Genomic DNA, 23,611 nt, shown 5'->3' with positions numbered 1-23,611 from the left:
CAGCAGAGACACGTGTGCCCCCCAGGCGGCTGCACCAGCTGGGGCTGGGTCCCTGCCAGAGCGCGCACGCATCCACTCAGGGCCGTGTGAGCTCTAGGTCGGAAGATGACGTAGGAAAGGGGCAGAGGAAACGAGCGCCGTGCTGTGTCTGCGGCCCTGCCTCCTCCTCAACCTCTCCTTGGCTGCACCGAGTTCCCCACCGATGGCACCACCGCCCCTTCGGTTGGCCCATTGTCCTGTGTGAGTCTGACCTGCTCTGCAAAGGAAGGACTGCTTGCAGAAGTCTCAGGCCTCGGAGGAAAGGGAGAAGCACCTGGAAAGGTGATCGGGGAGCATGAAGCTGGGGCCATAAAGCCCCACCCCCAGCTCTCTGCCTTGACTCATGCCGGTAATGGGAGACGAAGCACAGAAAATCAAAACAGTGTGATGACAAGGGTGTCACCAAGAGCCGAGTTCTCATGGTCTAGGGACCGAGAGAAATGGGAGGAAACCCTTCTCCCTAAACGTTGCCCTTTTCTCTGTCTCTGCGCCTATATAAGCAAAACTCCACCCACCAACAACCCGAATTCCAGCGCCCAGCTGTTGGAGAGAATAGAAAAGAGCCAGCCCAACACCGCCAGATGGGGAAACTGAGGCCCAGAGAAGGAGCGGGGGCTGTACACAGGCATGCTGTGGACAGTTGTCACAGTCCTTAAGGAAGACCTGGCACAGCCCAATAAGGAGATGCTCTTAAGGAGAGAATCTCAAGGTTATTTAGCAGAAAGACGATGAGCGGCTTCCTGGGAAGCTGGAGTAAGGTCCCACATATGCAGGGTCTTTCTAGGGTCACGGCCATCACGAAGGTTCATGCACATCTCCTCAAGCCCTTCCCTGCTCCCCAGCCTCCAGATACCACCAAGCTCCACAGTGGCCTTGAAGGCCCTGCACAGCCTGGCTGCTGCCTCTGTTCCAGCCTTTCCAGGCACCATCCTCACCTCTGCCAGTAAAAATGACAGCTCTCGCCTACGAGCGCTCGCTATGTGTGAAGCAGGACTCGAAGCACCTCGCAGGTACGGACCTGTTTAATCTAGACGCCAACCCTAGGTCACAGGTCGGAACATCACCACCACCTGACAGGTGAGGATGTTCAGGCACAGAGAGGCAAAGGCACTGGCCCCAGGACACACCGCTAATGGGGAAGGAAGCTCAATCTGAGCCCAGGCACCTGGCTTTACAGCCAGCACGCCTTATCCCACCAACATGGTGTGGTTTCAGGTTCCTAGGCCGTGCAGCTCCTCTGCCAAGTTCATGAGGGAGGCGGGCAGGCGTTCCAGGTGGCTCGTCCTTCAAGGCTCAGCTGTGGTCTCCAGTTAGACCAAGTCTGTCCCCTCAGGGCTCGCATAGCACCCTGGGTACCCCACCACGGCTCTCACTGTCTCTCCGTTGTCTAGGACATTCTCAGAGGCTGTCTACCTCCTTGCATACCCTGGTGCTCAACCATTTGTCAACACGATTAGAATGAAAATCCCTGAAATCAGATATAGTCCCAATCTAAGTGGTGGCCGGGGCAGGAGAGTGCTCCTTCAAAGAAAGCAGAGGGCCACTGGGTGGAAGTGGGCCAAGCGCCCATCAGCAGATGAATGGATAAACAAAATGTGGTCTAGACACACAAAGGAATATTATTCAGCCTTAAAAGGGAAGGAAATTCTGACACAGGCTACAACATGGATAGACCCTGAAACATTATGTTAAGTGAAATAAGCCAGACACAAAGGACAAATACTGTATGTTTTGTCCTACACAAGGTGCCCAGAATGGGCCAATTCAGACACAGGAAGAAGGGTAAGGTTACCAGGGCCTTGACGGAGGAGCGAGGGGAGTTAGGGTCTAATGGGTACAGAGCTTCTGTTTCAAAGATGAAAACATTCCAGACACAGATAGTGGTGATGGTTACACAACTGTGAGTGTACTTAATGCCGCTGCATTAGATCCTTACAAATGGTTAAGACGATCAATAGTATATTATGAGTATTTTACCACATTTTTTTTACAAAAACACACACAATTGGCCTCACCCCCAGAGGCCTGGCTTGTTTGGTGGCCTGCAGATTGGCTTAGAGGTCTTTTTAATTAGTTGCTGCCATTTCAAAATGAGTTTTCACCTAAAAATGCGGATTTTGCTCTTGAAAAAATTTCAGACAATCTGGCCATTCTGGGCACCCACACAGGAACTTGACTGTGGCAGCATCTTCAGACAGTGCCTGATCCCCACTTTACCATGGCACCCCCATCCTGACATGCACAGCTGTGTGCCCTGCCTCGGTGGGCCTCTGAGGGATGGAGACAGGCACCGCCTCCCGCAACCTGGTAAGGAGGACCGGTCAGGTTTCTGCAGGTTCTCTCAATTGGAACAGGCCTGATGCTATTCTCATGATTGCAGGACATCTGACCCCAGGCCAGCTCGGTCAGTGTCCTACCCTGCTGGCCACCCCCGAACCCCAAACCAAGGACCCCTGGCCTGGCCCTCTGTCAGGACCAGAAACAACTCGTATTCCTTTCTCCTTGGGGAGGCCCCCTGCTCCCAGGACCTGACCCTTCCTTCTCTTCAGAAACACAGTCCCGTGCCCTGGAAAAGCTCCTGAGACACCACGCAGCCCAGCGTCCTCTGTGGGCCTCATTGTGCCCACAGGGGCCTCCCTACACTGCCACTCACTTAGAAACCCTCCCTTCCTCCCAACCCTCCTCCGGGCTCCAGCAGGGCAAACAGGACCTGCCAGGCAGTGCTTCCTCAGGATGCCCACTGCAGTGAGGTGGCCCACGGCCACCTCTCTGCAGCCCGGCTCCCAGGGGCCCCAGGTCAGAAGAAGACGGTGGGGTTGGAGGAAATGCCTGCTCAGCCCTGTGTTCTCGCAGGCCTTCGGCGGCCTGTTTGCTGTATTTGCTGTAACCCTGAGCCTCCTTGGGCATGTTCTGCAGTCAGAACGAACTTCCCTCTGTGTGCCACCACAGTGCTCACCATTTCATTCCTGTGTACCCCAACTCTGGAGCAACAGACATGCTCCAAATCCCTGTTTTGCCCCCAATTAACTGTGTGAGCTTGGGTAAGATACTTCATTCACTTCTCTTGGCCTCTTATCCAAAATATGGGGAAAATCATAGTACCTATACCTCAGGGGGGGTCATTCCAAGATAAAAGACACTCAGCAGAAAATAATGTTGAGTAGACATTGGCTAGTGGTGACAGATTATTGAAATACTACCTTTTTCATCTTTTTTGCACATATACCAAAGCATTGGAATAAAATGTTGGAAAAAAATCACAAGCATTTTTTTAATAAAAAAATAACATCCATTCTTGTGATTATAAATACTTTTGCCTGCGGGCATGGGCTAAGGGGAATTTACAAAGGGATAGTGTCTAATACAGAAGACAGGTGGCAGAGTGCCTGCTTTTCTTTCCTTTCAAAAATGGGTCCTGTTGCCCTAGCCAATTTGGCTCAGTGGTTAGAGAATTGGCCCTCAGACTGAAGGGTCCCGTGTTCGATTCCAGTCAAGGGCCGTACCTCGGTTGCAGGCTCCAGCCCTGGCCCTTGTCAGGTGAGTGTGGGAGGCAACCAATCGATGTGTCTCCCCCACATCAATGTTTCTCTCTGCCTCTCTCTCTCTCCCTTCCACTCTCTCTGAAAAGCAATGGAAAAAATGTCCTCAGTGAGGATTAAAAAACAAAAACACAAAAAACATGGGTGTTATTACTATTATCGAGAGAGAGAGAGGGGTGGGGGGAGGGGAGCTCTCACAGGAATAAGAAATCAGAGCCTAACCCATGAGCTAAAGCCAAGGCCTTATCTCCTCTGTTTTGCATCCTTAGGCAGCAGAGCCCAAAGGGCAGCTTGGGGGGCCCAGCCTGGCTGCGCCTCTCACGAGGGTCTGCACTCAGTTCTGAACAAACAAGTCCCCAATGGGAAATGAGAGCTGACGTCACTGTCCTCAATTTCATGTACCATGTGGAAGATACACTCAAGGGGTCTGGTCTCCAAGGGGAAGTGTGTGATTTGCATCTTCCTGGACTCCTCCTCCTTTCCCCCACCCTGCATCCCCCAGCACCCAAGTCCTGGAGTTCCACCAGCAGAACACACTAATCCCAGACTCTGGATTCAGCTCCCAGGAAGCGACAGAATTCACAGTAAATGTTGGCATGACTGCCTCAGCCTGATGTCCTGCGGTCTGGGTTAGAGTCTTCTTGTCACCATTTACTAGCTGTGTGGCCTTTGAGTGGTAGCTTAACCTCTCTGTGCCTCAGTTTCCTCATAGCAAATAATAAAGCTAATTTGCGGACTTCAAAAGAGTTTGGCAAGTCTTCAAATAGAAATCATCTGTAAAACGCTTAGAGAAATGCCCAGCCCATAGTGAGCGCTGGTCTCAGTGTTACTGTTTTAGAGTTTGGTGTTTCACATGGGCCTGACTCTAGGGAGAAAGAACTGGCTGGCCATCTGACCCAGGTGTTCTGGTGGCCATCACAGTTTCTTGCTCATTTCATTGTATAACATCTCTCGCTGCCAATGAATAAACTGACCGTTGAAAGTATTCACTGGGGAGGAGGGGGGCGCAATGTGAATTAATTACGGGCCAACTATACTTGGTATGAATTAGCAGGTATATTTGGTACAGGCAGCCCTTAGAATAAGGAAGGTCATATTTTCTGACCTGGAAATGTGTCCCTGTGATATTAAAAGGCAGAATTTTAAGTGTTGCAAACCAGTATGTGCAGTGCTATGCAACTCTGTGAGTCTATGAATATGTCTGCTTAAACTTAGGGAGCCTGGGCTGGGCCTGGATGGGTGAGGTGAGGCCCTCACACCTTCCTTCGTGGGCTTCAAGCACCGTGGTACGGCTATGGGAAGTTTTAATTTGTGTGCCTTTTTAGTGTTTTTTAAAATAAAGTTTTTCTCTTATGAAAACAGTGTATTGCAACTGCCTGTCTCCCAGGAGCCCTTGGGGCCACAATCTTAGACGGAGGCCGGGCACAGGCCACAGGCACTCATTAAGCTCCGACTGCCCTGCAGGCCCTATGTGGGCTGTTGGGGCCACCGTGCCAGCCACGCATGCATTCTTGTGCTCAAGGTCCCCAGACAAAAGGCAGGGCCCTATGTCCCACCAGAACGCAAAAGAGAAATGATTCAAGGCCCCTCACCTTGACTGGGAAGGGGACCCTGCCTCATTCCTCAGCCTCCCTCCTCTGACTTAGCTCCAGCCACCCTGGCCTTCTCTGCCCCTCCATCCACCACACTTGCTCTTCTCCAGACCTCACCAGCACCAGTTCCTTCCAGTCCTTTAGGTCCAGCTCAGGGAGGTCCCCCCTGACCTGTTCCCTACTCTCTGTCATTTTCTGTGCCTACCTTCCACTCTGACATCTTTTACCTGCCTACTGGTTCTCTCTCTCTCCCTGCTAAGCTATGAGCTCCCTGCAGGCAGGACCATGCAGCTGTCTGGCTCTTTAGCCCCAGCACTATGTGCCTGGCACATAATAGATGCTCAATAAACAAACTGACCTCAGGACTCGCCAGTGCTTGACCCACAGCCAGAGCTCAGGAAATGTGACCACTGACCTCTCCAGCAAAAAGACCCCACAAAAGACAAATCGCTGAGGGCTGACGGAAGGATCCTTTTGGGAACTGACTCAGAGAAGGAGCCTGTAATATGGGTGCAGACAAGGAATCAAATGCAACCAGAGACACCCAGCCCCAAGTTCTGCATAAACCCACCTCCCATCCCACACCCAGGTCTGAGCATCAGGGAAAACCTGCCCAGAACAGAGGAGGCCCGAGAAGATCAAGTACGCTTCTACTGCTCTGGGAGGAGATGAAATAAAGGACTTTGGTCTCTTGAGCAGATGTTTGGGCAAACTTTCCCCATCCTAAATTAACAGGGACTGGCAGCCAGCACGAAAACGGCCCTTCCAAGTCTTACTCAGAGGGGAAGAGAAAAGAGCCAACTTCTTTGGGCAAAGAGGTTGGGTCTAGAGAAGACTTAGCAAGAATCTGCAAGAAAAAAAAAACAAAAAACAGAGTAGGGGGCGTGCCTGGCTCGATTAACATCATAGCCTTCATTGTCACTTGGCTACAGGGCCAGATGATCGCGCCCCGATAACCAGCGCATTGGGGCGGGCGGCCGCTACACTTCAGCCAGTTCCACGGCTTCTCTTCGGAGCCCATGTCGGAGCAAAGTGTCAGGAAGCAGCAGGGTGCGGGGTGTCTGAGTCTTAGTCGGCCCGATGAGCCAGGGCTGGTGTGGGCATCACAGGAGGATCAAGGGGGCCTCAGGAGGAGGAAAACAGGTGGGTCCTCATGTGGGCCACAAGCATGCCACTGGGCTCCAGGCACAAGGAAGGGGGTCGGAAGGTCAGTTAGGGCTGGGAGGCCGGGTGTGATGCGCCCCAGTCCTGGCCTCTAAAAATTAGCTAAATGAAGAGGGTGGAAGTCATTTGGTCTGCTTTATGACCTCTAACCAGCAGAAAAACGTGTGCTCCCTGGATGCACGAGCTTAATGAGCCGAGCGGATGGGGGGATCGGGAGGGTCCCCTTAGCTTAGGAGTTCACCCATCTGAATGGTACAACTGCCCAAACGTGCTCAGTGAGATCTGGAGAGGGTCTTGGTCCCCAACGCATCCCCTCTCTCCTCCTGCCCCACCATGTTCTCCGTGGGCTCACCGCCCCCCTTCTACACCTGGACAACTGCAGGGGCTGCTCACTCACCTCCCAGCTTCCTCCACCAAAGTCCATTCTTTATTTAGATTGCAAGACCAATCTTTAAAATATAAATTAGATCATGTCACTTCTCTGCTTAAAACCTCCAATAGCTACTCATTGCTTTTGGAATAAAATCCAAGGTCCTCGCCATGCCTATAGGCCTCGGCATGATCCGATCCTCCCCCCAGTCATCTCACACTGCACAGCGGCCTTGGCCTGCTTTCGGTTCCTTAAACACCCCAAGCTCATCCCCACCTTGGGGCTGTGGCACTGGGCCATCCCTTCTGCCTGTGACATTCTTCCTACAGTCCACCAGCTCCCTCTTCCCCGCCTTTACGGTTCTGTTCAAAACCACCTCCTCAGGGAGGCCCTCCCTGACCACGCTCTCTAGAGTTGCCAGATTTAACAAATGAAAATACAGGATATCCAGTAAAATTGGAATTTCAGAAAACAACACATACTTTTTTTTACTACATGTCACAAATTCTGTGCCATTGCATAGGACATACTCATACTAAAGAAATTCATTGTCTGAGATTTGAATTGAACTAAACATCCTATATTTTCCCCCTACCTCAGACCCTTTGCTGTTACACCTTTGACCTGGTTTCACTGTCTTCACAGCACCTTCCCCATCTCAAGTGACCTGCTTATAAACAAGTTTGAGGCTGTCCGCTTCCTGAGGGCAGGGACTTCAACCACCATATGTCCCCAGTGCCTGGCATAGCACCTGCACATAGTAGGTGTTCAATAAATATCTGGGGAATGACAATGGAAGCCCTGGGGCTGAGTGAGCAGAGCAAAGCTAAAAGGGCATCGCTCAGTCATGTTACATAGAGGCTGGATGTCAGCTCATCTTTGGTCCCACCCCAGGCATGACTCCTCTACGTGAGGAGCTGTCATCTATAGATGACCTACACCAGCTTCATACAGCCAGTCACTCTGGGAATCCAGCCCTCTACTGAGGCTCTGTCACCTCCAGCAAGTCAGTCAACCTCACTCTGTGAGACAGTTTTCCCATCCGCAGAGTAGGGGCGGGGGCAGGACATTAGTCAAACTCCCTCCAGCTCTGGCCATGATGGCAGGAACCCAACGGCTTGGGTGACAGGTGGGAAGGAGCTCATCTGTGCCAGGAAGGACTCTTCTCCCAGACAAGAAGCCAACATGACCCTGCCTTCCTGACACTGTTAAGTAAACTGAGTTCCCAGGGGACACATGGAAAGTCAGCTGACATTTTTTGAGCACCTACTATGTGCCTGACACTTTCAGATCCCTGATCTTCTTTAATCGCTATGATACTACCAACCCCATTTTAGAGATGGGGAACTTGAGTCCCAAAGCATGAAATATGAGGCTGATCCAGGCTTCAAGCCAAGACTGCCCATGACCCCAAATCCAGCTTGCTTACACCTTAAATATAGTCTCAAAAATACAGAAAAAATAGAAAAGGGTGTGGGACAGCTAATTAATGAATATTATTATTTCCTTGGGGGGTGGGGGCTGAGGGGGATTCCAAACTGCTAATTGCAAATTACACAATGTCCTGTGGAAATGCTAGGACCCAAGAGGACTCATTTCTCTGTGCCCTTCTTCAAAGGCATCCAAACAGAATGAACTGCAGGATTCTTTCATTCAGCACAACAGTCTGTTCTCACATGCAATGGACTAAAGCTTGGGCAGATATTCAGCTCCCTGAAAAAGACCATTTTCTCCATCCCCAGTGGGGCTTCAGAGTGGTGATCTGGCCCCTGTCTGCGGAGGAAAGCTTCGAGCCCCAGCCAGCTGTAAGTGGTGGGCTCCAGCCCAGGGGCGGCCGATGACACTGTAGACGTGAGTCACTCAGGGCAAAGGTCTGCAGAGCCTTAGTCATGCCCCAGCCCAGCCTGGGTCTGACCTTTCCCAGAGGGAAACCCAATCCCAAGTCTATTGTTTCAGAAAATGCCACACCAGGCGCCCACAGAGACTGACAGGTGGAAGGGGGGGGGTGCCTTCTCTAAGGTGGTTCCAATTTTTCCAGGACACTAATTCATGGAAAAATACTTAATTTAGCGAAAACCTTTTTTTATTTTAAGCAAATGTATTTCTATTTATTAAATGAAGCTCAAAATACAACCTTTGGGAACCTCCAAGTAATAAAATGACTCATTAGGATATGATGACTCAGTGGGAAAGGGAATTCCACCGCCCACGCCTCCTCTCTAAAAAATCAATTTGCCCTCTCAACAGGTGATGGGAGCCTCCGCCATCAGACTGTTCCAAGAAAATCGTTCAACAAAACAAAACACAAATTCTCTTCAAACAATTTAAGTTTCAAAGCTGAGTAAGCCGATGCAGGCAAGTTTCCAACCTACACCCCCGCAGGATAGACAGCCAGGGAGCTACTTGGTGGGGGCCGGGGGGGGGCGAATTAAGAAAGATTTACCAGCTGAAAAATTCCAAAACTCTGTGTCATGTGGAGGAAGCTTCCAAAACATTGGATCCCACCCAGGCGCAGGGAGTCACCCAAAGCCATGGCAACCCCGTTTCCGCTGCCACATCACTTTTATTTTTGTGTCCTTAGATTTTTTCCTGTTTTGCAATGTTTTGCTGGGACCCCCGACTCCGCCTGAGGCCTGGGTGGCCGGGGGCCAGAGTGACCAGCTGAAGTTAGGGAACAGCCTGGACTTCCCAGCGTGAACTTTGCCTGAAAGGTTACACATTTTTTAAATTTCAGAGAATATATAAGGGCTTTTCAGCCATCAGTGAGAGTGATAAATAGGAAATACCCTGGTGCTTCTGTTTGGTTTCTCTTGTCCTCTTGGATGTGATTAGAGAGATTACTCAGGGGGTTGATGACAAATGTTGCTTGGGATTCCAGCTCTGTCTCCAGCTGGGGGTTCACCTGGGGCCCATAACCTGACCTCTACAAGCCTCAGTTACCTCATCTGTAAACTGGGAATAATGCTGCCTGCCTTTCAGGGCTGGTGTGACAATGAAAAGAGATGACACATTCATTCAGCAATATGTGTGAGCGCCTACTATGTGCCAGGGACTATTCTAAATGCCGCAGATACCCTAGCAAACACCAAGCCCCTGCCCTCAAGGGACTAAGGGCCTAACACGGGAGACCAGATAGTAAGTGAGTGCTCGAACAGACAGGGTCATTTCAGTAGTACTAAGTGCCACCGAGAAAACAGAGCAGGACGTTGGGACAGGAACTGACAGGTTGTAGGGGAGGATGGCCGACTTCAGAGCAGATGGTCAAGGAGGGGTGGGGACCTGAAGGAACAGGAGGAGGCAGCTTCATAAAGAAATGGCAGGAGAGCGTTCTAAGAAGAAAGAGCGAAAGCAAGGATCCTGAGACAGAAACGAGTATGGGGTGTTTGGGGACAGAATGAGGCCGGTGCAGCAATAGCCAAGTAAGCGAGGGGGACAGGCAAGAAAGCTGAAATCAGAGGTGAGGGGCAAGGGCCAGGTCATACAGGCTTTTGGAAGTCCTGAAAATAATTAAAATTAATAATAAAAATCATCAGCGTTATTATTGCTGATGCTATAAATAAGAAGCCTTTCTCCAAAACACCAAGCTTTTCTAACTTGAGGAACACCATGCTGCCCCTCGCCTCCTGTTTTTCCACCGTCCTCCAATTTGTCATCCCGCTGGAGTGGAAACCATCAATTCCACTTTGGTCCACAGCTATAAAAAGAACGCTGGAGCTGGTGATGCCGATGACCCAACGTGGGGGCTAAGATTAGCCCAGGAGGCTGTCACCTTTCCTTAATGTGAGAACCAGCTGGGGTTCCCCTTCCTTGGAAAACTTCAGCTGTTCCACTCCACCCCACCCCGCCCCGCAGCGCCTTTGCCGGCCAAGCTGTCCATGGAGATGGGAACAGGGATGCATTTTGGAAAAAAGAAGTTGAGCAACAGGGATTCCCCCTGTAGAAGGCAGCCCTGCGCTGGGAAGCGAGTTCTTGGGGTCAGAAGAGCAGAACCAGCTCCCTGCAAACCCAAGGCAAGCTCCCTGTCCGTCACAGCCACCAGGAGCCAGGCATCCTACCAGGGAAGCCCACCGCTCCTGGGGGCAGGGAGTTCAGGGGCATGTCAGATACCCCTGCTTGTCTGCTGGCATCATTCCAGGAACCACATTCATCCGGGATTCTTTAGTTGGACATGAAAGGGTTAGAACTGCATCCCCTCGACCCCAGAGACCCACTGCAGAAGTCAATACTTAATCTCACCACAAAATGGTCCAAGTCAGAGGCTCAGAGCAGCTGAAAGGTCATCAGCCAAATTAACCTGGTTCTAAATTTTTTTCAGAGCAGAACAGCTAACAGTCAAGGGTGCAGACTCTGGAGCCAGGCTGGCTAGGGCCAAACCCACCACTGCCATTTGCCAGCTGTGTAATCTTCACCAAGTTACTTAACCTCTCTGTGCTCAGTTTCTCATTAGTAAAACTGGCAGAGCAGTAGCTATCTCATAGGACTGTGGTGAGGAATCAGATTAGTTAATACATATAAAATGCTTAGGACAAGGCTTGGCGCATTGTTTATTATTGTTACTTATTGTTTTTCAATGTTTCTTGGTTCCATGAGCTAAAATCATATCTTTGTCCTTCTACAGACTAAATATAATGATAATAATAGAAGCTAACATTTAATGAGCATCTACAATGTGCCAAGCTCTATGATCTCATTTAATCTTCTCATCTCTCAAGAGAAGTAAATCATCTCTATTTTACAAAAGAGAAAATGTTGGCTCAGAGAGGCGAAGTGACTTGCCCAGGATGCCAAAGCTACTAAATGTAGACCATAGATTCAAACTCAGGCTGTCTGACCTCAGAGTCTGTGTCTAACCACCACAGCATGCAGCCCCAAAGCTTGCCCAGCCAAGGCCAGTGCCAGGGGCAGTGTGTGTAGAATAAACCATGTGTACAGACTGAGTTATGATAATGCTGGAGAGACCATAATATAATAACAGACTTTCAGTGAGTGTTCCCTACGCACTAAGAACACGCTGCTCATTCATGCATTGAACTCCAGGAGGAAAGGACTGTTTCTATCCTATTTTACAGAGACGGAAATTGAGGCCTAAGGAGGTTGAAAAAATGAACAATGCTGGGTATGATCTCAGGCAAGTCCCCAGACTTCTCCTTTGCCGTCTGCCTCCCACAGGTCCTGGGTTAGAGAGAATAACATGCAGAGAGTGGCAGGCAAAAGGTCCACCCACAGATGGGTTCAATCACATGGAGCTATTAATATTTCTCTTCTTGTTAACACGCAACTTTTTCAAGTTGAAATAGGCTCTGAGTTTTCCTCCCTTCAAGAGGTAAACTGTGAAATTTCCTCCAAGGCCAAGAAAAGAAAAGCTAGAGAGTACATAGATTCATTCATTCATTCATTCATTCATTCATTCATTCATTCAACAAACGCTTAATTGATCTCATTGAGTAGCTTAATGAGAACATGAACTCTCTGGACAACTGAAAGCTGTCTGGCTCCTAACTCCATGGGGAACTTGGCAGGACCTGGCCTCCGAGTCATCTCTACATGGTTCCGTTGCCCCCCTCTCCACAGAAACTGACAACATGGGCATGGATAACAAGACCTCTGTATACTACTAGCATTTTCCTCTCTACTAATAAGGCATTTTGAAGCCATACACTTCTTGTGAAAGTCAGCAGAAGGCTAATAGGATGGCTTCCAGGTACAGGAGATGCATCAAAACTGAAGAGGCTAATTTCATAGCACTCTCCTGCTCAAGAACCCATCATGACTCTCTATTATATTATCCATGCGCAGAACAACCAAGGTTATGTCTCTGCCTGCCACTGGAAGACCTCTGTGTTCTGGCCTCTGACTGCTCATCAAAGCATTTCCCCTTGTTAAACAGCCTCTACGTCAGCATATTGGCTTGCTCTCTGACTCAGAGCCTCACAATTCTTGCTGTAGAAAATATTTTACATTTTTCCACCACCTGAAAAATAAGCCTCCCCAGAACACTTAAAAACATGAATGCCCTTTTGAATCCACTACACCACATACAGGAAATAACTAAAACAAATAGCATTAACTCATATATCAAGCACTTACTCTACACCAAGCATTTTATAAGTACTGAGCATGTATGAACTCTTACCCTCATGACCACCCTATTAGGTAACACTGTCATCATCCTCACTGTACAGATGAGGAAACTATTGCCCAGAGAGGGTAAATAACTTGTCCAAGGTCACACAGCTAGAAAGCAGTAGAGCTGGGTTTTGAACACAAGCAGACTGGCTAGATGGCGAGTTGTCTAGCTGACAGAATGAACGCAGATGTTCATCACTGAGTTACCTATAACAGCACAGAGCTGGAAGCAGCCCAATGTCCAATAAAAGGGGAATCGTTAAATGAAGTGCTGGACAAACGTATAATAGAATGGAATCATCCTTTTCAATGTCTGCGTTCCTAACCCTTCTCTACACCACCACTGACCGACCGTGTGCCTTCCAAACCACTCCCAAACCCATCCATCCGTCTCCAACCCCCCTGCCATAGCCTGACTTAATACTGCCTTTTTCAGTTCTGCCTTCTGTAGGGCCCATCCCAAGAGGAAGCTCTGTGTGAAAGAAGCATCCCTCCCCCAGACACTCTGCTTCCTCCTGTCTGCAGGAGTCTTAGTAGTACCCAGATCCATGATGCATCCAGCTGGAAAGGCAGCCTGCAGAGGGGGTGCCCTTGGGCGGTGCACAAGCCCACGACCAGACAAACTGCCTGTTGCATTCTCCGCATCATCCCAAAGGCAGTAAACAGAGAAACAAACGCCAATACCCCTTTGAATTAACCTACTGAAATCATGACCGTTAGAAAAAAAACTAGGTCTAGCATCCATAACTATTCAATAATTGCATAACCTGACATGCTTCCCTTGCTGCCTCCTCATGAGCAAAACATATTACCAGACCGTGAATGCAAGAAAGACTACAACACGGCCAATAAATAGAAACATTAGACTTCTCAGAGCAAAGGAATACAAAGTAAAAAGAGGTACCAATTCGGCAAATGGCACTTCTGGGGAGAGGTGAAACCAGACATGGGACTGGTAGAAGTTTCAATCTGTAGATTTCTGGAAGGTAATTTAGCAATCTGTATTTAAAACTCCCAAAATGACTCTCCAGAATCCCACTGCTAGGAATACATGGTAAATAAACAAATAAGATGCACATGGAGATTCATGTTGAAAAGATTAATCTTAAAAGTATAAGGAGATTAATCACAACACGATTTATAATAAAGATATAAGTAGCCAATGTTTATAGGCTTACAAAATACCTGGTGCTGTTATAATTACTCAGCATGTAGTAACACATTGAACCTTGTCACAGTCCTCTTGCTATTATCATTGTATACATAAGGCAATGGAGGCACAGGGAGGTTAGGTAATTTGCTTAAGATCACACAGCAAGGAAGTAGCAGAGCCAGATGCGATCGGAGGATATCCAGGCCCAGAGCAGGCACACTTAATCACCATGCTGTCTGGCTTCCCTTCTAGATAATAGTAAGAAGGTGAAAAAGTTGACGTCTCTATGTGAAAAAATAATTTTTAAAAAAAGAGTTGGGGTTGGGAGGGGCCAACGTTATCATCCAATGAAACAACCCAGATCAGCTAAAACGCTTTATGGCACATTCATGCGATGGCGAACTGTGCTGACATCAAAATCACTAGAGACGTGGGAAACTTGTCACAGCAAGGAAAAAGGGTGGAATATGAAACTCTACACAACAGATCTACCTCCAAATCAATGCTGCTCAGAACCAAAAGATGGTGGTTTTCGTAAGGCGCCAGGGGACACAAAAGAGCTGAAAAGCACCCTGACCTGTGGTCTTCTCCGTGAACACGACTTTGGACTCGGCAGTGAAGTTCTGGCCCGTGAGAATCATCTGCTGGCCGCCGTAGACCAGGCAGCTGTCGATGTCTTGTCTTTCCACCATGGGCAGCTCGTGGGCGGATCGCTGGGCTGAGGACAGAGAACAAGAAGTCACCGTGAGGACACTTGAGAGAGGCTTTCAGGTTTCTCAGTGACGAGCTGGGACACGCTCTGCCCACCTGTCACCTGTCGTCATCGCTAAATGTAGAACCAGCACCCCTGCCAACTCGACTCTGCAAATGTTATGTTCTTGTAAGTGTGCCCCAAGTCATTTGGGTGAATTGTCTCCTAACAACGTATTTGTTTTCCTAAATCGAGGGACGGGCCTGTCCTCCTTACAGAATGGAAAGGCGAATGAGAACTTGATTATTGTATTTGTTATGAAAGGATGGACAGACCGACGTTCCCACGAGAGACGACCTCAGCCAACACCACAAGGGCGCACACAGGTGACACATTAGGACTCAGTTCCCGAAGGGTTTAGATAGATTCGCTTTGAAATTCATTCGCAATTCTGGGCACGGTCTTCAAGACACCCCTGATCCGCCCCCGCCGTCTCTGAGCTCATCCCCTAGAGCTCCCCCGTGCTGATGCTGCCCCAGCCATATTTCTAGAACATTCTGTCTCTCAGGCCCACTCAACACACTCCTATCTCTGAGCGTTTGCACTTCCAAGTGCCTGTCTCTGGAAGCTTCTCCCCTGATGACCCGCGTGGCTCCCTCCCTCACGTCTTGCAGGTTTCTATTCAGATGTCACCACCCCGAGGCTTCCTTACCCTCCTCCCTCACAGTTAAAACAGTGGTGTCCTGACTGTTTGTCTGTCTGTATGTATGTCTCTCCCTCTCTTGCCTGTATCCTGCTTTACCCTGCTTTATTTTTCTCCAAAGAACTTTCCACTTACAGATGCTCTACATGGAATTTTATTGGTTCAGGTCTTTCTCTCCAACCACTAGAATGTAATCCCCCCTGGGGGGAGGGGGGGCCTTTGCTTTTTGTTCAACTATAAGCCCAGGGCTGGGACAGTGCCTAGGATTTGGGAGGAAGTGCTTAAGAGGAAGGGAGGGAGGGAGAGAGGGATGGACGGACGGACGGACATAGATGTGGGTATATCTCAATATATCTTGGCACATGTATTTCTCTCTCTCCATATCTCTACATATCTGTATTCTCACCCATATCGCCAGTAATGAAAGAAGGAAGGATGGGCAGGCCTGTGCTGAGAGCTTTACTGCAATGATATACTTGAATGCTCACAGCCACCTTCAGGGGAAGTACTAAAATTACGCACATTTGACTGGGAGAAAATTAAAGTTAAGAGAAGTCAGGTCACCACGTGGCCAAGGTTATGTGGCAAGGCTTAGATGAACCCTCAAAAGCTGCTTTGTCCAGCTTGAGAGCCCCATCCCTTAGCCACTCCAGCCGGCCACTGAGTCTTTCCCAGGGGAAAGAACGAAGACCCTCTCCAGCCACCTTCCCAGGGCAGGGGGAGAACGGGGTCCCCGCCAGCATGAGGGGCCCATCTGCTCAGGCCTTGCCTTGGCAGCGTGGGCCCAAAAGGCCGGCCCTCCGCTCGGTGAGTCAGCCTGAGTCCTGGCCTGCCTCCCGGAGCCCGGGAACTGGGCGGAGCGCCAGCCCTTTCTGTGCCAGGGCCCGTAGACCTCCCGTCCGGGAGCCGGGCAGCAGCCATGTGGGGCCCGAGGCCCAAACCTAACGCTCCCCTCCTGGCCGGCCTGAGCCTCCAGGTGGGGAGCATCCCCCCCTCCCCAGAGCTACGTTAAAACCGGCTCCTTCAGGAGCAACCATGCACTTGGCAGCATTTAAGGAATCTGCTGTGGACCAGCCAGAGGCTCCCAGACACTTCACTTTGAACGTGCAACCCGACGACTCCCAGTGATCCTGATGGTCTCCCCCTACCTGCTCAGCCCAGGCTCTCTGTTCCCAGGGACCAGCCGGCCAGCACTGTTCCAGGGGGCTGCCAGTTAAGAGTATATATTAAAAAGGCCTGTCCACAGAAGCTAATTTCTCCCACATGGGCTGGGTTATTAATCCTTTCTTTCAATATACTCGTTTTGTATGACTTCCTAATTGAGTAGCTACAAATGCAGGTTTATTAGCAGTGAAAAAACCAGCAGCCTGGAAAAATGGTCCCAGCTTTTAAGTTAGGACTTTGATGAAGTTAGGGAGAAGGGGGCTACTGGGGGTCTGGCCCCAGGGCTGGGTGGGGAGGTGGTAAGAGCCATCTGTCCCATTTTTCAGGTGGAAAGCCTGAGTCATTGCTACTGGGCAGGCTGGCCAGGGGCTCTCAGCCAGCCAGGCCAGGGGCTGGACGAGGCTGCGAGCTCTGGGCGCAGGGTGGGAGGCTGGCCCAGCCAGCTGCTCTGTGAATCACTGTGCAGAGCTGTGAACACAACTTGTCTGTTTCCTAAAGCAACCTCACTGCTGCTCCCTTCAAAGTCTCACAGTTCCAAGCAACCACTGATTCTTTGCCAAACTTGCCCTTCCCTTCCCTTCTCCTTACCTGAAGGAAAACTATCTTTTTCATGAAAAATTTAGAGAACAACCTGAGTCCAGTCCGGCTTCGGTAAGCTTTTATCTGTACTCCAGTCTGGCAACCTAGAGTGAGGGCTGTGAGCGTCAGCACCAGTGGGAGCTTGTTAGAAATGCTGAACCTTGGGCCCCCACCCCAGACCTATTAAGCCCAAATCTGCAGCTTAACAAGGAATCCAAGCGATGCTCGGGCACCATCAAGATCGAGAAGCGCTGCTGGGCTCTGGCTGCACATCAGAATCAGCTGGGGAGCTTTAACAATGCTGACCCTCTCCCCAGCCCTAATTCTAGAGCAGGGATTCTCAGCCTGAGCACTGACATTTGGGCTGGATCATTCTGTGGGTGGGGGCACCTGTGCACCGTAAGATATTGAGCAGCATCCCTGGCCTCTACCCACTAGATGCCAGTAGCACCCCTTCCCGTGGACAGCCGAAATTGCCTCTGGGCACAGCTGATGTCCTCTGGGGAGAAGGCAGCCAAAACTGTCCCTGGTTGAAACAAGGGTCTGCGGGGAGGACCGCAGTATAATTTTTTTAAAAACAATCCTTAATGTTCCAATGGGCCACCCCAGGTTTGATCTGAAGTGCCCTAGAAGCCACAGGAGAATTCCTGGTTACTGCTGCTTCAGTTCTGGGGTCACAAAGCCATGGTTGGAGTCCTGCCTCTGCCAACTCCCTGCTGTGTGACCCTGGGTAAGTTGCTTCCCCTCCCTTCGTCACGGATGCCTTCTCTGAAATCCTAACAGGTTGCCAGAGGGGAGGGGAGTGGGGGAAAGCAGAACACAGGTGAAGGGGAATAAGAGGTACAGGCCTCTAGTTATTAAAAAGACACCTCACAGGGATGTAATGTACAGCACAGGGAAATAATTGATACTATCGTAACCACTTTGCACAGTGACAGATGGTGACTACACTTATTGTGATCACACCATAAGGAACATAAATGTTGCATCATGATGTCGTACACCTGAAACTAATAAAAACTGTACGTCAACTATACTTTAATAAAAAAGAAAAAAAATTAGAATATTGGGAGGCAAAACATTAGTACAATAGTATTTTTAATGTACTTAAAGGAAATATCGACTGTGGACCAAGACAAAATAGTTTTTGAGAATAAAGATAAAATAAAGATATCATAGAGAGAAAACTAATAATAAATAAAATCCTACCAGTGCCCGCCCTCTTGGGCCCTCCTGCAGGCAATAGGAGATGCTGCTGTAAACATGTAAACGTGGTCAGAATATAACTGGTAAAACATCTAATACCAATAACCCAAATGTCCATCGATGGATGAATGGATAAACAAAATGTGGTCTATCACTCAGAAATATTACTCCACCACAAAAAGGAGTGAAGTACCGATACAGGATACAGCAGGGATGAACCCTGAAGACATTATGCTGAGGGGCAGGAGCCAGACACAAAAGGACACATGTGAATCGATTAATATGAAATGTTCAGAACAGGCAAATCCGTAGAGACAGAAAGTAGGCTGGTGGGTGCCGGGGTCTGGGGAGGGTCTGCTAATCATGGGTATGGGGTTTCTTTCTGGGGTGGGAAAAAAGTTCTGGAACCAGATCATGGTGGCCGCTGCACAACGTTGTGAATGTACTTATTAATGCCACTGAACTGTACATTTAAAAATGGTTAAAATGGTAAATTTTGTGTTATGTGTATTTTACCAGAATTAAATACACACACACACACACACACAGAGAGAGAGAGAGAGAGAGAGAGAGAGAGAGAGAGAGAGGTCCCCGGGTTTTCTAATGCAATCTGTTCTGGAAGCCCGTTCGAGTTCTGAAACATTGGAAAACCGAGGGATCCGCAGCCGACAGATGGGCCTCAGGGTCTTGCCCTCAGTGGACGCCGTGGGGCGGGTTCAACTCCCGAGGCGGGTTCAAGAACCAAAGCATTTCCTTCCGAGTTTACCACGGTCATAACCCGAAATGATCACCGATGGAGACGGTCGAAAACCAAGGTACCGCTGTGTGTGGTGTGTGTGTATGTGGCTCATGTAAGACAAAAACATAGTCACCACTCAAGAAACTAGTCTTTACTCTTGTTAACTTTCAAAATGCCTCTTTCTTGCTCATTTTCAAAATGTTCGTTGCTTGGTATCTTTTTAAATGCTTAATCAAGGAAAATGCGATTAATGTCCTTTCACAGGCAGAAAAGAGATGCTCAGAACTCGGCTTCTTCAGGGCAGCTCCAGCCACCTCAAGTCCCCCGCAAGGTGATCCTTGGATGGGGCTTCCCAGCTCTAAACCTCAGTGTTCCCATCTGAAAAATGGGGCTGTTAACAGACCCATCTCATAGGTTGTGGATTAAAAGGGAGAATTCACAAAAAGTGTGTTTGGCTCATTAAGTATGGGCCAGCAAGTTCAACCAGACCAAAAGCTGTTGTATCTGGAGCAGGTTCTATGTGCTGGGCATCGGCTAAGCACTGTCGTCTTATATTGCATATTTCACCAAACACGCGCTGACCATATCCACGCATAATTTATGCACATTACTGCTCTTGCCATTCTTGTTCTTGGTAGATCCCAAACCATAGCCCAGGTTTCTTGACCCAATTGTTAGTGTTTCTCAAAGTGAGGTTTCCAGGCCACCGTAAGCAGAATCACCTGGTTGGGGAAGGTGCTCAATAAAAACACGGACACCCAGGCCACTCCCCTGACACACTGCTCTCGAATCTCCTAGAGGAGGCTGGACATTTGTATTTGCATTTTAACAATCTTTCCAGGTGACTTGTTACCCACATTTGTTTGAGAGCCAAGTTCCACACTTAAAAGGCCACCTGAGGACAAGGGGACCTCCTCCTGGGGAGGCCCTGGCATCCTGAGAGAGCCAAGAGGCAAAGCAAACGAACCCAATTAGCCACCGAAAGAGGAACCGAGGAGAGGCAAACAGCAACCAAAATTACCCTCCTGGGGTCCACTTCCCTCTCTCTCTGATGCAGCCTTTAACACCTATGATTGCTAATTGGGGTGACACCATCCAGGGCCTATGGGAGGGCTCTCAGGCAACCACTGGGCCTCCCAGGCCTGTGCCACCAACCCCATCAGCGCCCACCAGCATCCATTCAGCTTGTCAGCTGTCAGAGATTCCAGCCCATGGAGCCCACATCCCCTGCAATGTTCTCACCAAACCTGGGGCTGCCATTTAAAGGCATCCTGAGGGCCCAGGGCTCACCCGTGGGGCAGTCTAGACCCTCTGCTCCAGCTTAAGCTTCGAGGTGGCCCTCGCCAAGAGATTTCCCCAGGCTTCCCGCCTGCCCCCGGATTCTGGCACGTCATAAAGTGGCCTGGGGTTCCTGTGTTTTATGAGCTCTGAATCAACAGGGCGCTGTTGGTTTAACCAGTTTGGGTGTTTACTTTCACTGGCAACAGTGGCTGATGGGGAACAGAGCCGCAGTGGCCAGGGCTCCCAGAGGGAAAGTCACACCGGCGCGGGGTCCTCCGGGTTGGCCTGAGCCGGCCTGGAAATGGGACATTACTGCCTGTCTGCAATCCTCTCAGTCACAGGGATGCATGGCCAAGAATTACAATCTACCCAAGAACCTCAGGAGAGATGGGAGAGACCGGCCGGGAAAATTCACTTATGCAGAGTGGGTGGGTTCTGTGAATAACAGCAAATACTTACAGCCACCATAGAGAGGCCTTAGAGCCCAGGCACCTCACACATACATATCTGTTTATATTACAAAACACGCACATGATGAGGCAATTCGGGGGGGTGGTAAGGGTATGGATGCTGCCATGTAACCGGCTGAGTTCAAAGCCCAGCTCAGTGATATCCTAGCTTTGGGACCTGGGCAAATCACCTAATCTGTGCCTATTTCTTTTTCATCTATAAAATGGGGAAAGTCATGGTTCCAACCTCAGAGGGCTGTTTGCAGATTAAGTGAGCTAATGCATAGGAAGTGTGTGGCACCTTGTCAGGGCTCAATGACGGTTATGTTTATTTTTATTGCTAAACTTCAGGTCACAAAGCAGGAATTATTACCACTTGGAGTTGCATTTCCCAGAAGAGAAGGGATATGTCTGAGAGCTCGGGCCAAAAGGCAGAATTTCAACCCAGGCGGTGGGATTCCACTCCCTCAAGGGGCCCCTTTTTAGTAAAACGGAGAAGGACCCAGTGGGAAAGCGGCGGCCAGCCCAGGCAAGAAGGGTCCTCCCATCGGTCTCATTCTGGCTCACGCACTCACCACCCCTGGCTGTGGTGCTCCAGCTGCTGTAAACCTGTCTTGTCTCTTCATCAGGCCCCTGGCCTTGGCTGCTAGCCTGGCCCGCTGAGCCTGGCCTGGCCCAGACAGCGGTGCTGACTCAGGCCTCGCCTGGGAGGGGCAGGGAGCATGGCCGGCAGACCAGCCCGAGGCCCTCACCCCCACCCTGGCCATTCCTGGGTCTTCCCTGGAAGCAGGAGGTTGGGATGGAGGAATCCTACTCTCCCCAAGTGTGGGGTTCACCGCTATGAGGGTGACCATGGGGTGGGGGGTGGTGTGCATAAATGCATGGATTCTGCAGTGCACGAGACCACCTGCTAGCTCTGGGCTTCGTGGGACCTCAGCTTCCATGGAAAGTGGAGCAGTAACACCTACCCGGCCAGACTGGCTGGTCATCGCATCCAGTTCACACAGCACCAGGTCCCGAGCAGAAGCCATTATTTCTCTCTCTGGATCAGAGAATTACTATGCCACTCCAACATGCTAGCAGGCAGCCCCTTCAGAACAGTCCCACCTATCTCCATATAACAGCCCTTCCTGAGGGCTCCACAAAGCCCCATCTGACTGATGAGCTGCCAGGGAGCCCCAGCAGCCTGGACAGAGGCCAGGATATGGGCTTTAACCCCAGCTCTCTGCTCTGTCCCTGACCAGCTGTGTGACTGAAACAAATCACCTAACCTTTCCGAACCTCCACCTGCTGGAATGGAAGCTCCAAGAAGGCAGCATTTCACGCCCCAAACACATTCGCACAAGTTGATGCCCAATAAACATTTGTGAGTGAATGGATGAGTCTTCTGAGACTTACGATGAAGATGGAACGGGTTAATATATGTGACAGTGAGGCACACCACAGGGCTGCTATAAAGGGTGGCTCTGCCTTCCCTGCCCCTACATAGTTAGCTCAGCAAAGGGCCATAACCATATGATCAGGTAACCATATCAATCAGACGGAAAGCCACCCCAAAAAAGCCACCCCAAAACAGAAAACCCTTGGTTTCCCTCAAACCCAACTTCCCTGCAATCATCTGCAGCCAACCCCCTGCATGAGCCAGATAACCATCTAGATTCCTTCTTAGCAGCAGGACGTGCTGCTAGCTGCCAGCTCACTTGAAACAATCAGTGTTTGTTAAACTCCCACACCTGCCTACTGCTGCCTGCCCTGGCCTCTCGGCAGTGACACAGTGGCTGCCAGAGTCTGCTTTGCAGAGCTACTAGAGGTCTGCAAGCAGGAAAGTCTGAGACACGCCACAAGAGAGGTTATTCTATTGGGATGAGACAGGTCCTGTTACTATTCTCATTTTATAGATGAGGAAACTGAGGCCCAGAGTATTAAGTAACTTCCCTAGGACTAAACAGCTAGTAAGTGGCAGAATCAGGATTTGAACCCAGGCTCACACTACCAATCACCATCCTAAACAATGGACCTTGCCCCTACCTCACACCATATACAAAAATTAATCTGAGTCGAATTGTATCCCTAAACCTAAGAGCCAGAATCAAAAAGCTTCTAGAAGGAAACGTACGAGAATATCTTTGCTACATTCAGATAGGTGGAGATTTCTGGGGGGGACACAAAGAGCATTAATCCCAAAAGAAAATGACAAATTAGACTTCATCAAAATAAATATTGATGCTCCTAATAAGACACAATTAAGAAAATGAATAGGCAAGCCACAGACTGGGGGAAATGTTCATTATACATACATCTGACAAAGTACTCATATCCAAAATACATGAACTACTGTGTGTCAACAATTAAAATAACAGTAACTCAACAGAAAATGGGCAAAAGCTCTAAAATGACACCTTTCCAAAGAAGACTCATAGACAGCCAATGAGTGCACAAATCAGACCTCAGAATCATTAGTCATTAGAGAAATGCAAATTATGCCTTATGCCCAAGGAGATACGGTTTTACACTCACTAGAATTACTACGACTAAAAAGACTATGAAAATCAAGTAATAGGGAGCATGTAGAACTCTGACACACTCTTGCACAGTGAAAATATAAAAATTGAAACACACACTTTCCCTATGACCCAGCCGTTCCAAGAGAAAGGAAAGCGTTTGTCCACAAAAGGTCTTGAATCAGACGGTTCATAGCAGCCTTATCTGTAGTACTCAGACCCCAGAAACAACCAAAATGACCATCAAGGGTAAATCAACAATTGTTACATTCATACAATCCAATATTGTTCACCCAGCAACAGCGACGGATCGCA

General features: G+C 49.4%; 1 protein-coding gene across 4 annotated transcripts in view; it reads right to left on the bottom strand.

The window, feature by feature from the left end:
* The window catches only part of NFATC2 (nuclear factor of activated T cells 2), a gene marked incomplete at its 5' end in the record, with an annotated part of 148,208 nt that overhangs the window by 44,212 nt on the left and 80,385 nt on the right, over positions 1-23,611 (bottom strand). For all 4 annotated transcript variants that reach the window (XM_081148791.1, XM_081148792.1, XM_081148790.1 and 1 more), the window contains one exon: positions 14,561-14,701. In XM_081148791.1, coding sequence (XP_081004917.1) covers positions 14,561-14,701 — 141 coding nt within the window. The remainder of the gene's footprint in view (positions 1-14,560; positions 14,702-23,611) is intronic.

Source organism: Miniopterus schreibersii (assembly GCF_964146895.1).
Source record: "Miniopterus schreibersii genome assembly, chromosome: 10".
NCBI lineage: Eukaryota > Metazoa > Chordata > Mammalia > Chiroptera > Miniopteridae > Miniopterus > Miniopterus schreibersii.
This window is presented reverse-complemented; position numbering and strand designations above follow the sequence as displayed.